Source organism: Simochromis diagramma, unplaced genomic scaffold, assembly GCF_900408965.1.
Source record: "Simochromis diagramma unplaced genomic scaffold, fSimDia1.1 OVJJ01000026.1, whole genome shotgun sequence".
NCBI classification, from domain to species: Eukaryota; Metazoa; Chordata; class Actinopteri; order Cichliformes; family Cichlidae; genus Simochromis; species Simochromis diagramma.
In genome coordinates this window covers 10,176,696-10,195,185 of record NW_024386985.1, presented here as the reverse complement: position 1 = coordinate 10,195,185, position 18,490 = coordinate 10,176,696, and the positions used below count along the sequence as shown (strand labels likewise).

Below are 18,490 nucleotides of genomic sequence, written 5' to 3'. Positions count from 1 at the left end.
TGCTCTTGACCACAGCGCTGATTTGCTTTTCACATTTTAAATTTGTGTGAATGATTACACCAAGATTTTTAACCGGTGCTTTAATAAAACGAGTTAAAGTGCAGGTAATCTTTTAACTCTCATTTAATAGTGGAGGACCAAACAATATGGCCTGTGTTTTGGAAAACAACCAGGACATAAAATGACAAGTAAGAATTTATTTATATTTGTTACTGATCCTGTAAAGACAGGGAAAGACAAAGATTCTAGATCTTCTTGCTATCTTGCTAATGGTATTGTTAAGAAGTTCACAGCATGCTTTGGGTGTTTCTCTGAACTAATGTTAGTTTGGCTGAATTCCCTGTAATTTATTTCTTATTTCATTAAAACATTGTTGATGATGTTGCCACCCTCTTGCCCCTAAACATTCCTTTTAAGGACACCAAAAACATCAGCCTGTTGAATTATCTGATGATATAATCCAAAGGCAGTGTTGGGAAGGTTACTTTTAAAATGTATTCCACTACAGATTCCGTTACGTTACTCAATGAGAGTAACGTATTCTGAATACTTTGGATTACTTAATATATTATCATGGTTGTTACAACTGCATGAATGTACTGTTGCTGTGTGATTTATTACTATTACTGAAGGTCCGCGGCTCCGAACCGTAGTAAAGGGACCTCTGGCTAATACGTTGGTTCCGTGTCGGGCTCGTAGCTGAAAAATAAAGACAGAGAGAGGCGTTGAAAGGCTGCTCCAACGGAACTTATTGTTTCGGAGGAAAACACGAACACAGTGTAGGGGAGACCGGGGATAGTTGTAACGTGGGTCAGTTGTAACACTTCCAATTTCTCCAATCAGGGCTAAGTTTCAAATGATGTGACTCATCCTGTGCATGCCCAATTCAGTTCTGCTATCACATGTGAAAAATCAGCACATTTTGTCAAACACAGACAATTTAACACGAAAAAAAAGTAATTTGTATGGCAAAAAGTAAGTTTTTCTACTTTATTTCAATTTCTAATAGCATTATCTGCTTTGCAGTTAAACTCATCAAACTTAAATTATGTTATTTGTATGTCTATGGGGATATATTCTGTGTAGGTCTTTAGTGCTAATGTTTTAGCCGTTGGCTGTAATGTTAGCTAGTTCATGGCTATAGGAGTCTGGGTCAGTTGTAACAATAATACAGATGTTACAACTTACCACACTATTACTTTAACTTATATTAAACAAGTTGGGGCAACAACATCAGCAGAGAGAGGTTCACTGGTCGCATTTGTATATGCGGTTAATGCCATTGGCAACACAATTCCTCCACTGTTTGTGTTCCCACACATACATTATGCAGACCACTGTGTCAGAGATGGACCAGTAGGAAGTACTGGTAGTGGAAATAAATCAGGATGGGTGCAAGAAACAGATTTCCTCATCTTTCTGAAGCACTCTGCAAACCACACCAAGGTAAGCCATGAAAAAAAGTAATGGAATTGCGATGCTGGTGAACAACTACATTTTTTCAGCTTCATTGTTATGTTCAAAATTGGTGCAAGAGTTGTAGGTTATAATGCCCACTGAGCCAATGAGGCCAAACTCAAGGAAGACCAACCAAAATTAATGAAATATTCAGTTGCAGAAAATTCCATAATTTGTCTTTTTTGGGGGGTTGGAATATGTTCAAAAGCTAGATTTCTGCATTCTGTCACACACACACAGCTACATAAATGGATGTAAGTGAATTCATGTGTTGAATAAACAAAGATTACATGTTAATATTTTGTTAGTACCCTTATTTCATTGTGTTACATTTCACCCCAGGATATGTTACAACTAACCCAGACTATGGGGTTAATTGTAACATTTCACTCTTTGTGTTTGAGGCCATACCATGCAATGGGTAATTGTGCTGCAGAGAAAATATCTGCACTATTTAATAGCAGAGACATGTAAATACTTTGCATTACATTTTGAATCCACTACCTTAAAAGAGCTCCAATTTACAGACAGAAATGTCAAAAATGTTACAACTATCCCCGGTCTCCCCTACAGCAGAGTCTTAATAGCTTACTTACAACTGGGCTCGTCAGGCACTCTTCTTGGCTGCAGTGGTTATTATTGTTTCTGCTCGGTGACAGCTCGTACTTTTCCACTCACATTTTTCTCCCTCCTCGCGCTCACAGACACATAATGGGTATGGCAGTCCATTCTCCATGCAGCACTGACTACACTGCCATAATATGGGGCGCCGTTTGTAAAGTGAGCCATACTGAAATTAACAGCAATATTTTTCCACATTTAGCTCAAAACCTTACAAAAACATGTTTTTTCGAGTAATTTTTTACAACATTTAGTAAAATATTTTTAACTTTTCATCAAATGTTAAATATTAAATCTAAATGTTAAATATTAAATCTAAATGTTAAATATTAAATCTAAATATTATATTTAAATGCTAAATGTTAAATCTAAATGTTACAGAAAACTAAATATTTAGGCTAACATGCAAATTTATTGTATGGATCAACGGAAATACCAAAATAAAAGCTTCCCGAAAACCTCCGGTGCAAAATTGTGTCTGCTCTCCCCCTCACTTCTCCTCGCCATGTGCTGCTTCACTTCTTGCCTACGACCATGTCCAGCGATTTTGCTGGACATGTGCTGCAGTGATTGTGAAGTGGAGACTGCAGCTGCTAAGAGTGCACTACTGCTGAACCTTTGGATGGCCGACAAAACGGATCTTCCGATGTTTTCAGCTAAATCGCCGGACGTGCTTTCTCGTGGTCTGTGCCGGGTTATGGCTGAATTCCAGTGGAATGAAGGTCCCGCCATAATAGTCGTTCCAGCCATGTGTTCCAGCCCTAAACCTAACCTTAACCATAACCTCATTCCTAACCTTAACTAGCAGTTAAATTACGTAAAATAGTGTTTTCCAAAGCGATTTTTAGAAAATGATCGAACATGTGTAGATTGAGTCCAAACGGTTCTCATGTGCTCTCCTGTTTTCGATGCCATCATTTAGGAACGTGTTGGGTACCCGAAAGCATAAAATGTTGACAATTTGTCACCTAGCGAAAATTATTACGCTTAGGGAGTGAGAACGTGTCTGACCACTACCGGCACACTTTTGCACCGGAGGTTTTCGGAAAGCTTTTATTTTGGTATTTCCGCTGTTCCGTGCAATAAATTTGCATGTTAGCCTAAACATTTAGATTTAACATTTAGCATTTAGATTTAACATTTAGATTTAGATTTAAATATAATATTTAGATTTAACATTTAACATTTAGATATAAATATAATATTTAGATTTAACATTTAGATTGAATATTTAACATTTAGATTTAACATTTAAAATTCTGTTTTAAATATGAAAAGTTACAAATATTTTACTAAATGTTGTAAAAAAGGACTTGTTTTGAGCTAAATGTGGAAAAATGTTGCCGTTAATTTCAACATGTTTCACTTTACAAACGGTGCCCCATACCATAAGGCTACATTCTTTAAGCCTATTAGCTTAGCACAACAACAACAACAACAACAACAACAACAACAACAACAAAAAAGCGCTCGCAGAGAGAGCGCGTCACCATGGCAACCGTAACGCTGCTGCCTGGAACAACAGAACATAGCTGTCAAACAAAACCCAAACAGGCAAAAAACAAAAACAAAAAACCCAAACACGCCTGACCCGCCACAATATGAAACAGGAAAATAATAAAGTAATCCATTTATTTCAACAAAGTAACTGTATTCTAAATACCACCTTTTTAAAACGGTAACTGTAACGGAATACAGTTACTCATACTTTTTATTTTAAATACGTAACAGCGGTACATGTATTCCGTTACTCCCCAACACTGTCCAAAGGTGTAAACAGTTGAAACAATTACAAAAACCATAATCACTTACAGAGTTATTGACAAAATCATCATCCTTGTAAAACTATACCCAGATTACAGTTTGATATTGCACCTACAGATGTTTGTGTTTGTCCCTGCAACAGTCATGGATGCGCTGTAGAACAACGCCCCTCAGTGGGCAGAATGTAAAAGACATGTCTTCATATCAATGAAGACACGTCTTTCTGATTCTCTGACAGTGTAATAAATCAATTTATCATTGGTCTTTTATTTTTTTTAACTAGTTTTTTTTGCAAGAAAACAACATTAATGGACAGGGACTTCTAAAATATTTTCCAAACTATATCTTTTAGATAACTAACAGAAAATGTAATAAAGGTCATCAATATTAGTTAAATATTAGTTAAAAGTATTTTTGCCTTCTCTCAGTCAAACAGCTCTGAGGTAGTTTAATGACAAAATTACAATGATTTGACCACATCTTTTATATGGTAAATGGTAAGTATTTGTATAGCGCTTTACTAGTCCCTAGGGACCCCAAAGCGCTTTACACATCCAGTCATCCACCCATTCACACACTGGTGATGGTAAGCTACATTGTAGCTACAGCCACCCTGGGGCACACTGACAGAGGCGAGGCTGCCGGACACTGGCGCCACCAGGCCCTCTGACCACCACCAGTAGGCAACGGGTGAAGTGTCTTGCCCAAGGACACAGTGACTGTCCAAGCCGGGGCTAGAACCGGCAACCTCCCAATTACAAGGCGAACTCCCAACTCTTGAGCCACGATCGCCCATCGCGATATTTGTATAGCGCCTTACTAGTCCCTATTGACCCCAAAGCGGTTTACACATCCAGTCATCCACCCATTCACACACACATTCACACACTGGTGATGGCAAGCTACATGGTAGCCACAGCCGCCCTGCGACGCACTGACAGAAGTTTATCTTATTTCATTGTTTCACATACACCAAGTGTGTCGATGACCCCTTGACCTTGTATTTGATAAGAAGTTAAGTGAACAGATTCACAGAGACTGATATTGTTAAACCTCATACAACAGGCCAAGAGACATCAAAAACAGAACGTATAAATTAATAAATAAAACAAACAATTCGGAGCACATACTGAATATTTATAAATTATTCAGTACAGCTTTTAAAGTCTTTAATAATGTAATATACTGCTGACAGAAAACATGATAATCTGCTGTAATATCTTACAGTGTATAACCTCTTAGCATATCAAAGAAATAAGCAATCATAGGATCCTAATTATATGTTACCCTAGAAATGGTTACAGTACTTAAATGAGTCAGTATATGACATTAACAGATCTTCTTATAATGGTATTTTATGCAACATGTCAAAATCCAAGTCAAGCCTCTGTCATTGTTTTCAGTGTGGTGTTACTAACTATGGGAATTAGTGACTGGTATTGTCTCTTAATAGCTTCACTGTTATTTCTCAAATTATTTTGAAACCCTAAGTATCAAAGGAGGTGCAAGATGAGATACTGGTGCTGGGTTTCTCATTCAATCACACTGATTGTGGACGCAGCTTGGACACGAGGGTGGAGATGGTGGTTGGGTTGCGGTGGATGTAGTAGATTGCAGCTCCTCCAGCCATGAATGTCAAGCTAAGCTTGATCAGGAAACCTGTCGTTGAACTCTGTTGTGCATTCAGCTGGAGGAGACATATGAAAAGATTATAAGAATGCATCTTTGATTGGCTGAACGGTGCATACAGCAAAACTCAGAGTATACAAAATAAACGCTTTTTTCAGACCTGTCTAGTTTTTAGAGGTTGGTACATGCGGTCATACTGAGTGAAGATTGCCTTGCGTGCCCCCTCCCATTTTCCTGGTCCCATCAACCGGTACTGGTAGGCTGTAACAGGCCCCCACAGAACTTTCTTAAATAGAGGGAAGTCTGTGAGGAAGAGCCAGAGGAGATTTGGTTGCACTCCAATGTCCTTTGCTAAGTCGTCCATGTGCTCAACAAAGTCCACCTGCAGAGGTGTTAACTTTGACACAACGTAGCTGTAAAGAGGATAAGTCAAAAAACAAATAAGTTAACCAATAGAATATTAGGCCCACACACCTAGTTTTAAACAAGGAAGGGTTGAAAGGTTTAAATGATTTCTTCACTTTTTTGGTAAATGATTTGCAAAAAATATTCTTATTATTACTAAATTAAAGAGGGGAAAATTAGTTTTTAAATACTTTTTTGCAATCTTCTTGGTGTCATTCTCAACAGCTTTGATCATGGCCTTGTTTGAGGGCAGTTTCTTATGTCCTGAAGAGCAAAAGAGAGAAAGCAAGAGTAAAGATAGTGACTGTGTTGATATGTAGATGTTGATGTAATGATAAGGTTTACCAGCAGGGGGCACTGTATTTAAGAAAGCTCATGAATGCCTCCAGGGGGAGCACATAAAAGAAGACTAGTCTGTGGCGTGGCATAAGGATGTTAATAAAATGTTTTGGAGCGGTAGCTCGCAAAGCATAAGTGGATGCTGTGTTATTTTTAACAAGCGCTATGAAGACAACAAATGGTACCAGGAGTAAAAGTGAAAGTGTGGAAGCGATAGCAGTTCAAAGTTCTGTTTGAGATGGAAATTTGAAGCCACCGGAAGCATTGTCATTTTGGTGTAAAGGAAATAACATTTTTGGGAGACAAATTCTCTGCTGGAGGTCTTGAGCCAGATGAAAGAAAAAATAAAAGCCATTGCAACCATACCACACCCAACAGATAAGAGAGGTGTGCTCAGAGTGATGGGAATGATCAACTTTGTCGGAAAATTCATACCTAACTTGTCAGTGAGAACATCAGCACTAAGGGAGTTACTTCGTGATTCCATGGAATTTAAATGGACAGCGAGGCATGAACAAGAATGGAATGATTTAAAGACCACACTGACAACGCGCCCAGTGCTTGCATATTATGATCCAACTAAGAGTCTGAAAATCTCAACAGATGCCTCAAAGGATGGGCTTGGAGCTGTTTTACTTCAAGATGAAGAGGGGAGCTGGAAACCAATTGCTTATATTTCTAGATCCACGACTAAGGCTGAAACCAAATATGCTCAGATTGAGAAAGAATGTCTTGGGCTGGCATATGGACTTGATATTTTTCACTGTTATGTTTATGGTCTTCCTACCTTTACAGTTGAGACAGATCATCGTCCTCTTGTGTCAATCATTACGAAAAATCTGAATGAGATGTCGCCGAGGATTCAGTGTCTCATGATGAAACCGCAGAGGTATAGTTTTGACTAGATATACACACCAGGCAAGTATTTAGCTTTAGCAGATGCACTGTCACGAGCATCACAGGTGTGTCACGCAAGCTCCACTGAGAAAGAAGTAGATGATCATGTTAATATATAGTAGAGTCTCTGCCAGTGTCTGACGCAAAGATAAAACAAGTATGTGAGGAGACAGCTGCAGACAGGGAGCTGCAAACAGTGATGGAAAATATCCAAGGAGACTGGCCAAAGGGTCCTGTTCAAAATATTATCATGTTAGATCAGAGCTTAGCGTGGTAAATGTACTGCTGTTGAGAGGCAATAGGATCGTGATACCACATAGTCTGATACAGGTGATACTTCAAAGAATACATGAGGGACACCTGGGAATAGGAAAGTGTAAAAGGAGGGCTAGAGATACTGTGTACTGGCCTGGTATTAATAAAGACATTGAGAACATGATCGGAAAGTGTGAAACATGTAAGAAGTTTCAGAGCAGACAGGCAAGAGAACCCATGATGATTCCTGAACTTCCTACAGCACCGTGGAGGAAAGTAGGAACAGATTTATTTCATTTTAATGGGAAAGACTATCTGTTGGTTATAGATTATTACTCTAACTTTCCTGAGATTGCTCTACTTACAAGTACAACTGCTAATAATGTGATCACACATGTGAAGTCCATCTTTGCCAGGCATGGAATACCAGAAACTGTCATTAGTGACAATGGTCCTTGCTATAATTGCAAAGAATGGCAGAATTTCGCAAGAGAATGTGGCTTTAAACATGTCACATCAAGTCCTCAACATCCACAGGCAAATGGCAAGGCTGAAAAAGGAGTGCATATCATCAAGCAGCTTCTGAAGAAGGCTACAGACAGTCAATCAGATCCTTATTTAGCTCTGCTGAGCTACAGGGCTGCTCCTCTTGACTGTGGTTTATCCCCTGCAGAACTGCTGATGAGTCGTAAGCTACACACAACTTTGCCCTGCTATGCAGAGAGCAAGCAGAGTGAAGAAATTATAAAAAGCAAGAGCATCTGAAATGGAAACAAAAACAGCAATACGACAAGGGAACAAGAGCACTTGGATTGCTTGCAAAGGATGATGTAGTGAGAATCCAAGATCAGAATGCATGGAACAGGAAAGCCATTGTTCTTCAGGAAGCAGGTCCAAGATTATATGACGTAAGAACTGAAGAAGGTCATGTGCTCAGAAGGAACCGTCGCAACTTACTGAAGACTAAAGAGACATTAAGGGAGGAACAATGTGGTGAGGAAGATGAAAATGCTGATGTGTCACATGCAGAGACGGTGTCTGATTTGAAACTACTAGATGGACATGAGACTGTGGAGAAAAGTGAAGTTGTTTCAGAACCTGTATTGAGGAGGTCATGAATGCCTCCAGGGAGAGCGCATAAAAGAAGACTGGTCTGTGGTGTGGTATAAGGATATTAATAAAATGTTTGGAGCGGTAGCTCGCAATCATAAGTGGATGCCGTGTTATTTTTAACAAGCGCTACGAAGACAACACAGTGACCAGCGACAATCATTAGTAAAATGCAATGTATTTGATATTTAACTCTAAAAGATTTTATTTCACCTCAGTTTTTAAATTTTCTTTTATTGGAAATTCCTCACCTTTGAAGACACGAGTGACAAAACGGGCCTGCATTTCAGCTTGAGGCATGATGGCTCCGTCAGAATGGATAAAACCCACAATAGCTAGGGTAGGCTGCTCTAGGATTGGAGGAAAAACATGTTTGTACAGTCCAATACGGTGCCCAGACTTGTATATGGCATTTTTTGGCAAGTAGGGGAAATCGTAGTTATATCCTGTGGCAAACACAATCAGGTCCACCTGTAATAAAGAGGACAAGAAAGAAGAGCTGAAATTGTTTTTAATGACATTAAGAACTGGAATATTTAAAGCACATCAGATAATTTGGTTCTCTGACATTTTCTGCAGTACTGCCATCATCAAACACCACAGTGGAACCACGGATCTCTTTTATGTTTGGTTTGACGATGACCGACCCAGACAAAATCCGGAAGGGCAGATCGTCATTGATCACTGGGATCTGGCTGAAGAGCCTGATGAGGTGAGGGCAGCAGAGGAAAGACAGACATGTAAAATTCATATATAATAATATATTCTGATAACTACGTGGTAAACTACATGGTAAATGGCCTGCATTTATATAGCGCTTTACTAGTCCCTAAGGACCCCAAAGCGCTTTACACATCCAGTCATTCATACACCCATTCACACACTGGTGATGGTAAGCTACATTGTAGCCACAGCCACCCTGGGGCGCACTGACAGAGGCAAGGCTGCCGGACACTGGCGCCACCGGGCCCTCTGACCACCACCAGTAGGCAACGGGTGAAGTGTCTTGCCCAAGGACACAACGACCGAGACTGTCCAAGCCGGGTCTCGAACCGGCAGCCTTCCGATTACGAGGCAAACTCCCAACTCTTGAGCCACGATTGCCCACATGCCCAATAGACAAATTATGATTTAAATAGTGTTCACTTCATAGCAGATACACGGTCTATGGACAATTTTGGTATGGTGAACAGTTTAGCAAACAAGATGAGACAATCAGCTTATATGTGATAGATTGCATTCAGCGAAACCGTGGCGTTAGGGAAGAATTTACATATCCCACCTGTGTTTGGGTTTGAGGCCATACATGGCGTGATCATACATGGAGTTGAGCTTTTTCTCACCAAGCCAGTTGAGAAATCTCATTGGCAACAGCCTGAACATGATATGGAGAAAGCGTGTGTTGAACCTGTCCACTGGAAGACCATTGTCAGAAACCTGACGAATGACCCAAGCACCACTACGAGTGCTCAGATACATCTGTAAGACATGACACAGAAAGAAAGAAGTAACACTAACGTGAAATTGTCTTATCTCACGGGATGAAGGGCATCCTTGTGCTCTTTATTTTAGGAGGTAAAGCTTGAGGAATGAGGATGCAAAAGGCGCATCAAACCAGATTGGCACACTATCAGACAAAAAAAGGGACAATAAATTGTTAGGAAGAAAGCTGAGCACTTAGAGAGCACTACCAACCTGCTCTGCAACTCTGCTGCCCTCCACCGCGATGTCACCTCCTGAGTTGCCGATGCCGATGACCACAACTCTCTTCCCATGCATGTCTTCAGGCCCCTTGTAGTCCCAGCTATGGGAGTATTTTCCTTCAAATGTCTCAATTCCTTTCAGACAACAGAGTGGAATTTTTATACAGTCATGTTTTAACATTTATCATGTGGTGGTACAGATATTCACTCACCTGGGAAGTCTTTGAGTGGCAGGTTAGGATAGTTGAAGTGGCCAGTGCAGCAGATAATGGCATCAAAAATGTGGTTCTCCTCGTATCCATCTCTAGTCTCAGTCACCACATCCCACTGACCAGTGCGAGAAAAGTCCGGTCTCTGTTTCACACTCTTCACTTTGGTCTAAGATACAATAAATATAATAGCAGGTCAGTTTATACATATAAATATTAATATAGGGTATAATAAAATTGATCGCTCTTCTTTCTATCTTGCTACCTGGAAGCGAATGTATTGCAGTAGTTTAAAGTGGTCTGCATACATTCTGAAGTAGTTCAAGATTTTAGAGTGGTGCATGTAGTTGGGGTAGTCTGCAGGGATTGGGTAGTCACTGTAGCACATCATCTCCTTCCACACATTGATAGTAAGGGAACGATAGATACTAGCTCTGTTTGGTTCCGACACTTCCTGCAGAGAAGACGTTCCAGACAACAGATGTTAAGAAATAATAGTTTAAAATTGTACATTAAATTTTATATGAAAAATAGTCACAGTCAGTAGTGAATCTTTCTCTAGACTAAAGTCTTGCCTTGAATTTCCACAGTCCACCCATGTCATCACTGCTTTCAAAGCAGGTTGGCTCCATGCCCTCATCCAGACAAGCCTTTACGCTGGTCAGACCACAGGGTCCTGCCCCGATCACTGCTACTTTGTGAACCATGATGGATCTGCAACAGGAAAAAAATATTTATCAAAGGAGAAAAAAGGGAAAATTAAAGTTAAACAAGACACCGTATAGTACGATATCGTACAGGAAGAGACAAAGTTGCAGTGAAACTCAATACCGAAAGCTTTTGTAAAGAAAAAAGGAAACCTTATTGGTTGTTTCCATTGCAACATGTATTGCATTGCTTATACAGTTGCACACTTACTTGCCGTAATATTCATGTAACTCTACACATTTAAAATTTTACAAAAGACAGATAACTCCTGTTACAGATAGATTACACAGATAATGAAGCCGTACGTCTTAGAGCATATCTTACAGTCTGTAACCGATTGCATTTAAAAGTCATATTACCATAAACACGAGCCCTGTGTCAGCCTTACCTCTTCTGTATAGAGCGAGATGAAATGAGTGATCCTGTCCTCCAGTTTAAATACTCAGTCAGATTTTAACAAACACGCAAACATGAAAGGCTGATGATTGATCAGCTCAAAAGTCCCAAAACAAGTCAATAAGTTAAGAAATACTCTTAAGAAGATCGTTTCTGCATTGCTTTTATGACGCTATTTAGAACCATTAAGAATGTAAAGAAGAATGCAAAACTGTGTGCCGTGTAAATGGAATACCTTGATTAAAATATAACTTAAAATATAGGTCCTGAAAACGAGGGGGATAAATGTCAGGAAAGATATTACGAGAGAGTTCTTGTTGATCAATATGTTCAATAAGTGTCTTTAAAAAATAGTTTGAAAAGCAAAAACAGTAGTTTGACCTTACCTGCTCTTTGTACACTTAAAATATATCTTACATGAAAATAACACTTACGTAAAAGTTCAGGCAAGAATCAATCTGAATATTGATCTAATTTGCACAGGCAGTCTATAAACCACATAAAATGTCTTTTCATCATGTTTGTTTTCATGTTGAAGAAAGGCGAAAATCTAAACATATGAAGAGTGAGACACAGGCACTCCAAACACTCTACGTGACCAGGGGCTTCTGCACATTTTTATAAAGTGTTTGCTTTGAAACACAAATGTCAGCATTTCCTTATCAGACCAATCGATTTTTGTGTTTGGAGGCATTGATAGGTTTGACTCAGTATCTATGCTTTGGCTTCTCTCTTTCTTTTGTAAGTAAACATGCTGCAGATTCGAACCCTTGAGAAGCAGATTACCAACCTTATGTTCTTTTTTTATCTTTAGCTCTCTGAAAATTGCCAAACAGACTTTGTAGTATTCAAATGCCCCCAATGTTTCAGTCCTTGGGTTTTTTGAGGTGTTTGAGTTTTGAGTGTTTTTTCCCTAGTATCTGTAGTTTTGATTCTTTTTTATTGGAAATCTGGATTCCTGTTTTGATTCATCTAGTTTTTCCAGCAGTTTTGTGTTATTTCTTTTGATATAATTGAATCTGTTTCTGTTTTCCTTGATGGATATTTAAGTGATGAGTCTGATTTTAAGATTGTGTGTTCTGGTTTATGTCTTGATTTTTATTGTTTGCAGTGATTTCAGCTCCCTCTTGTCTTTCTGTTAATGCCTGATTACCTGCCTCTATGTCCAGTGAAAGTCTAGTCTCCATGTTTTGGTTAGTTCCTGAGTATTTAAAATTGGTTTTCCTGCCTGTCTTGCATTACTTTTACTTGCTCCTTTGGAATTATTTTTATTATTCTCACTTGTGTCTCATTCATGTATAAATCATCTACCCCTGCAAATGATACAACCATCTCAGCCTCCACCATTGGCCACATGACCAGTCTCCACAAGGAATTTATCTATGTTGCCAAACTCCTGTCTGGCTTGGCACTCTCCACAGGTCACATTTGTCTTACCCTATCCTAAATCCTTGGGACCTGCCTGCTTGAGATCTCTGTTTTCTGTGTTCCCACGCTCGCACACAGTTTCCAGATATAATTAGTTTTCTTCTTTTTTTCTTCCTTTTTCCTCCCAAACTAAATCCAGCTTCTGCTTGTTTTGTCAGTTAGCTTCCAGTTCAAATCATTTTAATTTTATTTCATTTATATAGAACCAGCTAACAACAGTTGCCTCATTTCTGGCGAGAACTCACTTCTTTCTGTATTCTTTGCCAAGAAAGGCAGAAGGCTTCTTTCAGATTCCAACCCCCATGACACTCTTGACCCACCCTCTGTGGAATCTGAGAGTAAAAAGCTTGGGTCTCATGTTACACCCCTGAATGATCCCAAATGTAACAAGCGGGTGTTTCCTCACTGAAAACTTTTACTCAAATGATATATCTCAAATATATAAACAATTTAGAATTAACTAGATTAATGGGTTTACACTCGTACATTACAGCTCTATCACAGGCTGTATTTAACCCATTACTGGGAGTTTGCTCACACATTGCAAAACTTTCTAACTAATATACATATTCTTTTCATACTTGGAATAGTATTAACATGCACCTTTTTTTTCCCTCCATAACTCATTTTAGTAACACTCAACACTGTAAGCATACCTGCAGGGGAGAAATAACCACAAAAGTGACAAGCTGGTGCTTCCTCACTGAGAACTTTTACTCGAATGAGGATTTCCCCCAGCTAAATGGGTGGAGACAAAAGCAATCAATCTCAAGTGACCCGATTCAGACCACTTCGTAGATCACAGATAACACTTAATATTTAACAGTAAGAGAGGAAATAAACAAAGTTTACTTTAAAAATAATTCTCAAACGTATCTTATAAAACATGTCCTATACCTGTGTAACCTCCTTAGATAAATCACAGAATATTAATACTGTTTTTATTAAAAAATGTGTTAAAATTTGTTGTTATTTTATCTTCTTGCACGCTTCCCAACAAAATAGATGCTGTCTCGACATTAAACAATTGCAAAATCTTCTCACAAATGTTTCTACTTTCTCTCGCTCTCTTTTTTTTTTACTAGTCTCTCATGAAATTGACACTGAAGCTCTTGTTCTGCCAGCTTGCACACGAACAAAGGTCAGGGGTCACAGTTTAAAGACACAGACCACAATCCATAATTGGTAACAGAGTACCACATAAACAGTCTATGGGTATCCTTTGGAAAGTCCACGAGTTATTAAGAGCAATTAACTATGCAGACAGCATTTTCAGTGCGCATGGCAATGGTCTTTGTGAACAGTCTATGAATTATCCATGGCAACAGTCTGCACACAGACTTGCATGAGTCCATACATGAAGGAGGGCTGGAAGTATGGCTGCAGGGGTGGCAGCCATGGGACGAGAAATGGAGCGTGACACACAGGTAACAACACGGATACTGGCTGGACACTGTAAAAGGAAGGAATGCTTCCCTTATCATAGGTCATGCATCTTGCTGGGTGCCTCTCTCGCTCTCTGTGGCAGGTGCCTTTTCAGGTTCAGCCACTGCATTTGAGGATAGGTATGCATGCGGTAGGTTCCCATCAGGCAAAGTTTTAAGCATGTAAGTTTATGTCCGGATTTTCACTAGGCTCACTGAACTCGAAAACTACAAAAACTGGCTTTTCAAATTTTCCTCCTGCTGGTGTGCAGTTATGTACAATATCCATCTCTGATCCACCAAGAAGGCCGTTTCTTTCCATTGACACGGTGGAAGCTTGGAGTGGTTATTAATGTAGCTCATACTCATCTCCACTGTCTTCCTCAGATTCCTGAATTTGTGTTTCAGGCCGGTGCCTCCTTTCCTGTTTTCTTTGGTCCCTTCTGGGGGGCTCCAGTTGTGTCTCAACAGGCGATTGATCACAGGGCATTAAGAAGTTTCTGTGCAGGCCTCTGGAGCGTCCTTTTCCCCTTTCTGGTTTCACTTCATAGATTGGCAGGTCAGAACCCACTGGGCTCACTACTATGTGAACTATGTCCTCCCAGGAACAGATTGGCTGGTCTTCCCCTGGGTGTCAGATTCTTAATCAACACATGTTCACCAGGTTGCAGCACTGAACTTCTTTTGTGCCATAGACTTCCTCTATACCTTCCTTCCATTTCTCTACATACTCATGTTGATCATTGAACGCTGACTTAGAGTGCAGCCCAAAAACATATCAACTGGAAGTCTGGGTGATCTCCCATGGAGAATATAGAATGGTGAATAACAGGTCACATCACAATTGTTTATAGTTGTAGTCGTACACCAGCTTGTTTAGGGGCTCCTTCCAGTTTGATTTCTATGTGTGAGTCAGTGTCTTAAGCATTTGCACCAGTGTCCCGTTCATCCTTTCCACCTGACCATTCCCCATTGGCTGATAGAATGTTGACTGAGACCCAGCCACTCCACTTAATTTCTTTAACTGGCCAAACAGCTGATTTCATTATAACCCCTTTTCAGTCCATTTTAAATCTGATAAGCAAGGCGGGAAAATGTCAATGTATCTTTCTGGCCTGGTTCATCGAACTGACCTGAGATTTTCAAATCTTTGTGCCAGGATTGGCTAAGCTGCTGTGGCTGGGCAGTCACGGAGGGCTGTGTGCTAACTTGTAGGCAAGCAAAGACCGTGAGTGGTTCTGAGGCTTATAAGCACCATTGACAGGGATAAATTGTTCCACTTCCGTTTCTTTAGATTCCATTATAGTTCTCTGCTCCTCTACTTCCCTATGAGTCCCTACTCTTTCCACATTTTCCCCATTTTGAATTCCACCGCCAGACTGCGGGTGCTGGACATCTGAGGAATAATCCAAGAGGTGCTTCCAAAACTGATTTTAGGTTTCCCCACAGGCTGAATCTCCCTCCCTTTTTTTCTCTGCTCATGCTCTACTTACCAGATTCAAATTGAATAAATTTATTAGAATTAATATTTGGACTGAAATAAAAAAATTGCATTCCCCTACTGATAATACTTTATTATTACATGAATATAGCACAAGGTTCAATTAGCTTTGAACAAAAATATCTGGTGGAACTTCCTCCAAAGAGCTACTTTTTACTTTCTTACTCTGAGTACATTTCATAACCTGTCCTTTTTCACTTGAGTAAAGAATTTGAATTTGTTTTTGAACTTTGTAACAAAAACAGTTACAGCAGCGCTTCTGCTTAAGCACAGAATGTCTGTACTTTTTTCACCCTCACTAAGGGCTATGAGCTCTGGGTAATGACCAAAAGAGGAGACCAGGAAATGCTGGAGAAAGTTTATATCCCAGCTGGCCGGTGAATATCTCGGTATCCCCGTAGGGAAACTGGAGGAAGTGGCTTCTCTACTTAGACTCCTGCCCCTGCAACCCTAATCTCCATAAGCAGCAGAAAATAAATGGGTAGATGGCCTGGGGGAAAAAAAGCCTCCTGTGAAAATTAGGGTAGCTAAAAAGCAATATCCAAATGTAAATAGCCTAACACATCTAAACATATCTCAGTCCACCTGACACACACACACACACACACACACACACACACACACACACACACACACACACACACACACACACACACACACACAAAGAAGAAGTGAATCCCCCTTGATTGTTTCCATGCTTTAAGTGCACAGTGTTAGCTGTTTACATTTGTCACATGCTACACTATGACATGTAAATATGGTGGTCATGAGACACTGCTATATAATGTTTTATTTAGAAATACAATAGTTTTGCCACTAGTTAAGTGTGAGCATACTGCTATTGAGTGGAAAATGGGGGTTAGCTCCAAGTGGAATACAAATAAATCATTATTTAGTTAAAAAAAAAAAAAACTTAATGTGTCATTTAGGTGCTTTACAGTACAAATAGCAGAACAAACTGTTCCCAGCATTTTGCTGATTACACAGTAAGCACTAATGGGTTTAGCTTCATTTATATTTCTGGATTCCCAGGATACTGCACAGCACAGCAACCCTTAGTCCCCACTTCTGTCATAAAACTTTGTCAGTTCCTAGAACTTGAATGAAGGCCAAAGGTGATTTTGCTGTAATAGCACTGAAACTTTGGAATGACCCTTTGGATGTAGTTTGCTCAGCTAATTTGCTCTGCAGTCATATTTTTGCAGCCTGTTGATACTTTGCTTTTACAAGCTTGCTTTGGATGTCAAACCTATTCTGTACTTTTCACTTTCATCTCTGCAGTTATGCATTTTACAGATTATTTCTTGATCGCAACCGTGCACAGCACAGAAATGCAAGAATGAAAATGCAAATATTCTTTTTTGGGTAGTCATTTTGTATAATTTTTCAGCCTCGACTGTCATGCAATTATTTTTTATGTGCACATGTGGGAATCAGCCCCTGAAAATGCAGAAAATTCAGGGATTAGAAATGATAAATTTACTTGTGCTATCCCAAAAAATGTGTGTGCATGTGTGTCAGAGTGTGTAGGGAAACAAAACTGAAGGACGCCAGGTTTCTTTCTTACCTTGATCCTGGTATGTGTGTTGGCTCTGTGTCTGGAAAGAGGAAAGAGAATCATCAGAGCACCGACTTTTATAGCCCTACTGAGACAGCGACCAATGACAGGCTTCCCCCTCCCCAACATAGGGATGAAAAGACCAAATGTTCTTCTAAGATCGATTAGAAAGGACGTGGTACGCGTCATGTATATAGATGCATTTTATTTGAATATTGAAGAAAAAAAAAGAATTTAAGTTGTTTTTTCTTTCAAAGAAACATACAGAAAAAATAGTAATAATATATTCCTGTAGCATGTACTGTAAATGGGGGCGGTCTTAGCTCGGATGATTTAATAAAGCAGTTCTCACCTCATGGGTGTAATTGGCAGCCAACCCAGAGTCCTTTGTAGCTGTGGACAGGCATAAGCTCATTAGGGAAGTAAAGCTAATCGGACTGTTAATTTAGCATGTTGTTAGATGACTTTTATAAAAAGGTAACAAAAACTGGATCTAGTTGTAAAACAAATATTCTTTGCTTTACAGTAGGTGGTGTGTTTGAGCAGAGGCTAATAAACAACTGTAAGGGATGCTCTTTGTAGTGCGTGAACGTGTGCGCATGCCGCAAAATAGGTAAATGATTGATAGCCAGCTGCCTCCCTGACTGTGTGCCCAGCCTGGACATAGATCACAGATGGCTTGCAAACTCATTGTGTAATTATGAATGGCTACTAGAAGCCATAAATCAGTTAAAATTGGGGTCAAGAGGTTCATGGGTTCAAAAAATGCCCCCAGTGCCCACTTTGTTGCTTCTCTGAGTTGGGTGTAAAAAAAAAAAACAACAACCAAAAAAATGTACATTTGAGTTGCAGAATAGTGACGAAAAAAAAAGAAGAAGAAGCCGCATATCAGAAAATCAAAGAGAGCATACAAGGTAGTGGAGAGATAATACAGCGGGAAAAAGGACAGAAAAGTAACACTGACAGAGAGAGACAGACTTTGCCCAGCCTGATGGAAATTTCCACTCTGGCAGTGAAACGAAATCTAATGTTCAGATTAAGTTAAGCATAATGCAAAACAACAAAACAAGGTTCACTCGTTAGAT

At 39.6% G+C, this 18,490-nt stretch overlaps 1 protein-coding gene and 1 long non-coding RNA gene across 3 annotated transcripts; one reads left to right on the top strand and one right to left on the bottom strand.

Moving 5' to 3' along the window:
* Positions 1-4,539: 4,539 nt before the first annotated feature.
* LOC120738874 (flavin-containing monooxygenase 5-like) lies at positions 4,540-17,472 on the bottom strand. Of its 2 annotated transcripts, none has more exons than XM_040040421.1 (11): positions 17,415-17,472; positions 10,966-11,104; positions 10,656-10,844; positions 10,394-10,559; positions 10,174-10,316; positions 9,761-9,957; positions 9,047-9,182; positions 8,730-8,949; positions 6,069-6,141; positions 5,633-5,885; positions 4,540-5,530 (listed from the first exon to the last, which is right to left on the bottom strand). In XM_040040421.1, the coding sequence occupies exons 2-11, from the start codon at positions 11,095-11,097 to the stop codon at positions 5,384-5,386; spliced, it is 1,656 nt and encodes a 551-aa protein (XP_039896355.1). In that variant the 5' UTR covers positions 11,098-11,104; positions 17,415-17,472; the 3' UTR covers positions 4,540-5,383. The 2 variants fall into 2 exon arrangements, with proteins under 2 accessions (XP_039896355.1, XP_039896356.1); XM_040040422.1 differs by lacking the exon at positions 17,415-17,472 and adding an exon at positions 13,579-13,818.
* Positions 7,720-17,819, top strand: LOC120738875. Its single transcript, XR_005697070.1, has 3 exons — positions 7,720-8,448; positions 14,064-14,076; positions 17,809-17,819. It is a non-coding gene; the product is annotated as an uncharacterized LOC120738875 (long non-coding RNA).
* Positions 17,820-18,490: the final 671 nt, after the last annotated feature.

Excerpts from the sequence above, each read along its gene's own strand:
- LOC120738874 (XM_040040421.1), bottom strand. The coding sequence starts at position 11,097 with ATGGTTCACAAAGTAGCAGTGATCGGGGCAGGACCCTGTGGTCTGACC. Across the intron at positions 10,317-10,393 it reads GCCACTCAAAGACTTCCCAG|GAATTGAGACATTTGAAGGA; the intron begins GTGAGTGAATAT and ends GTTGTCTGAAAG. Across the intron at positions 5,886-6,068 it reads ACCAAGAAGATTGCAAAAAA|CTACGTTGTGTCAAAGTTAA; the intron begins GTATTTAAAAAC and ends TCCTCTTTACAG.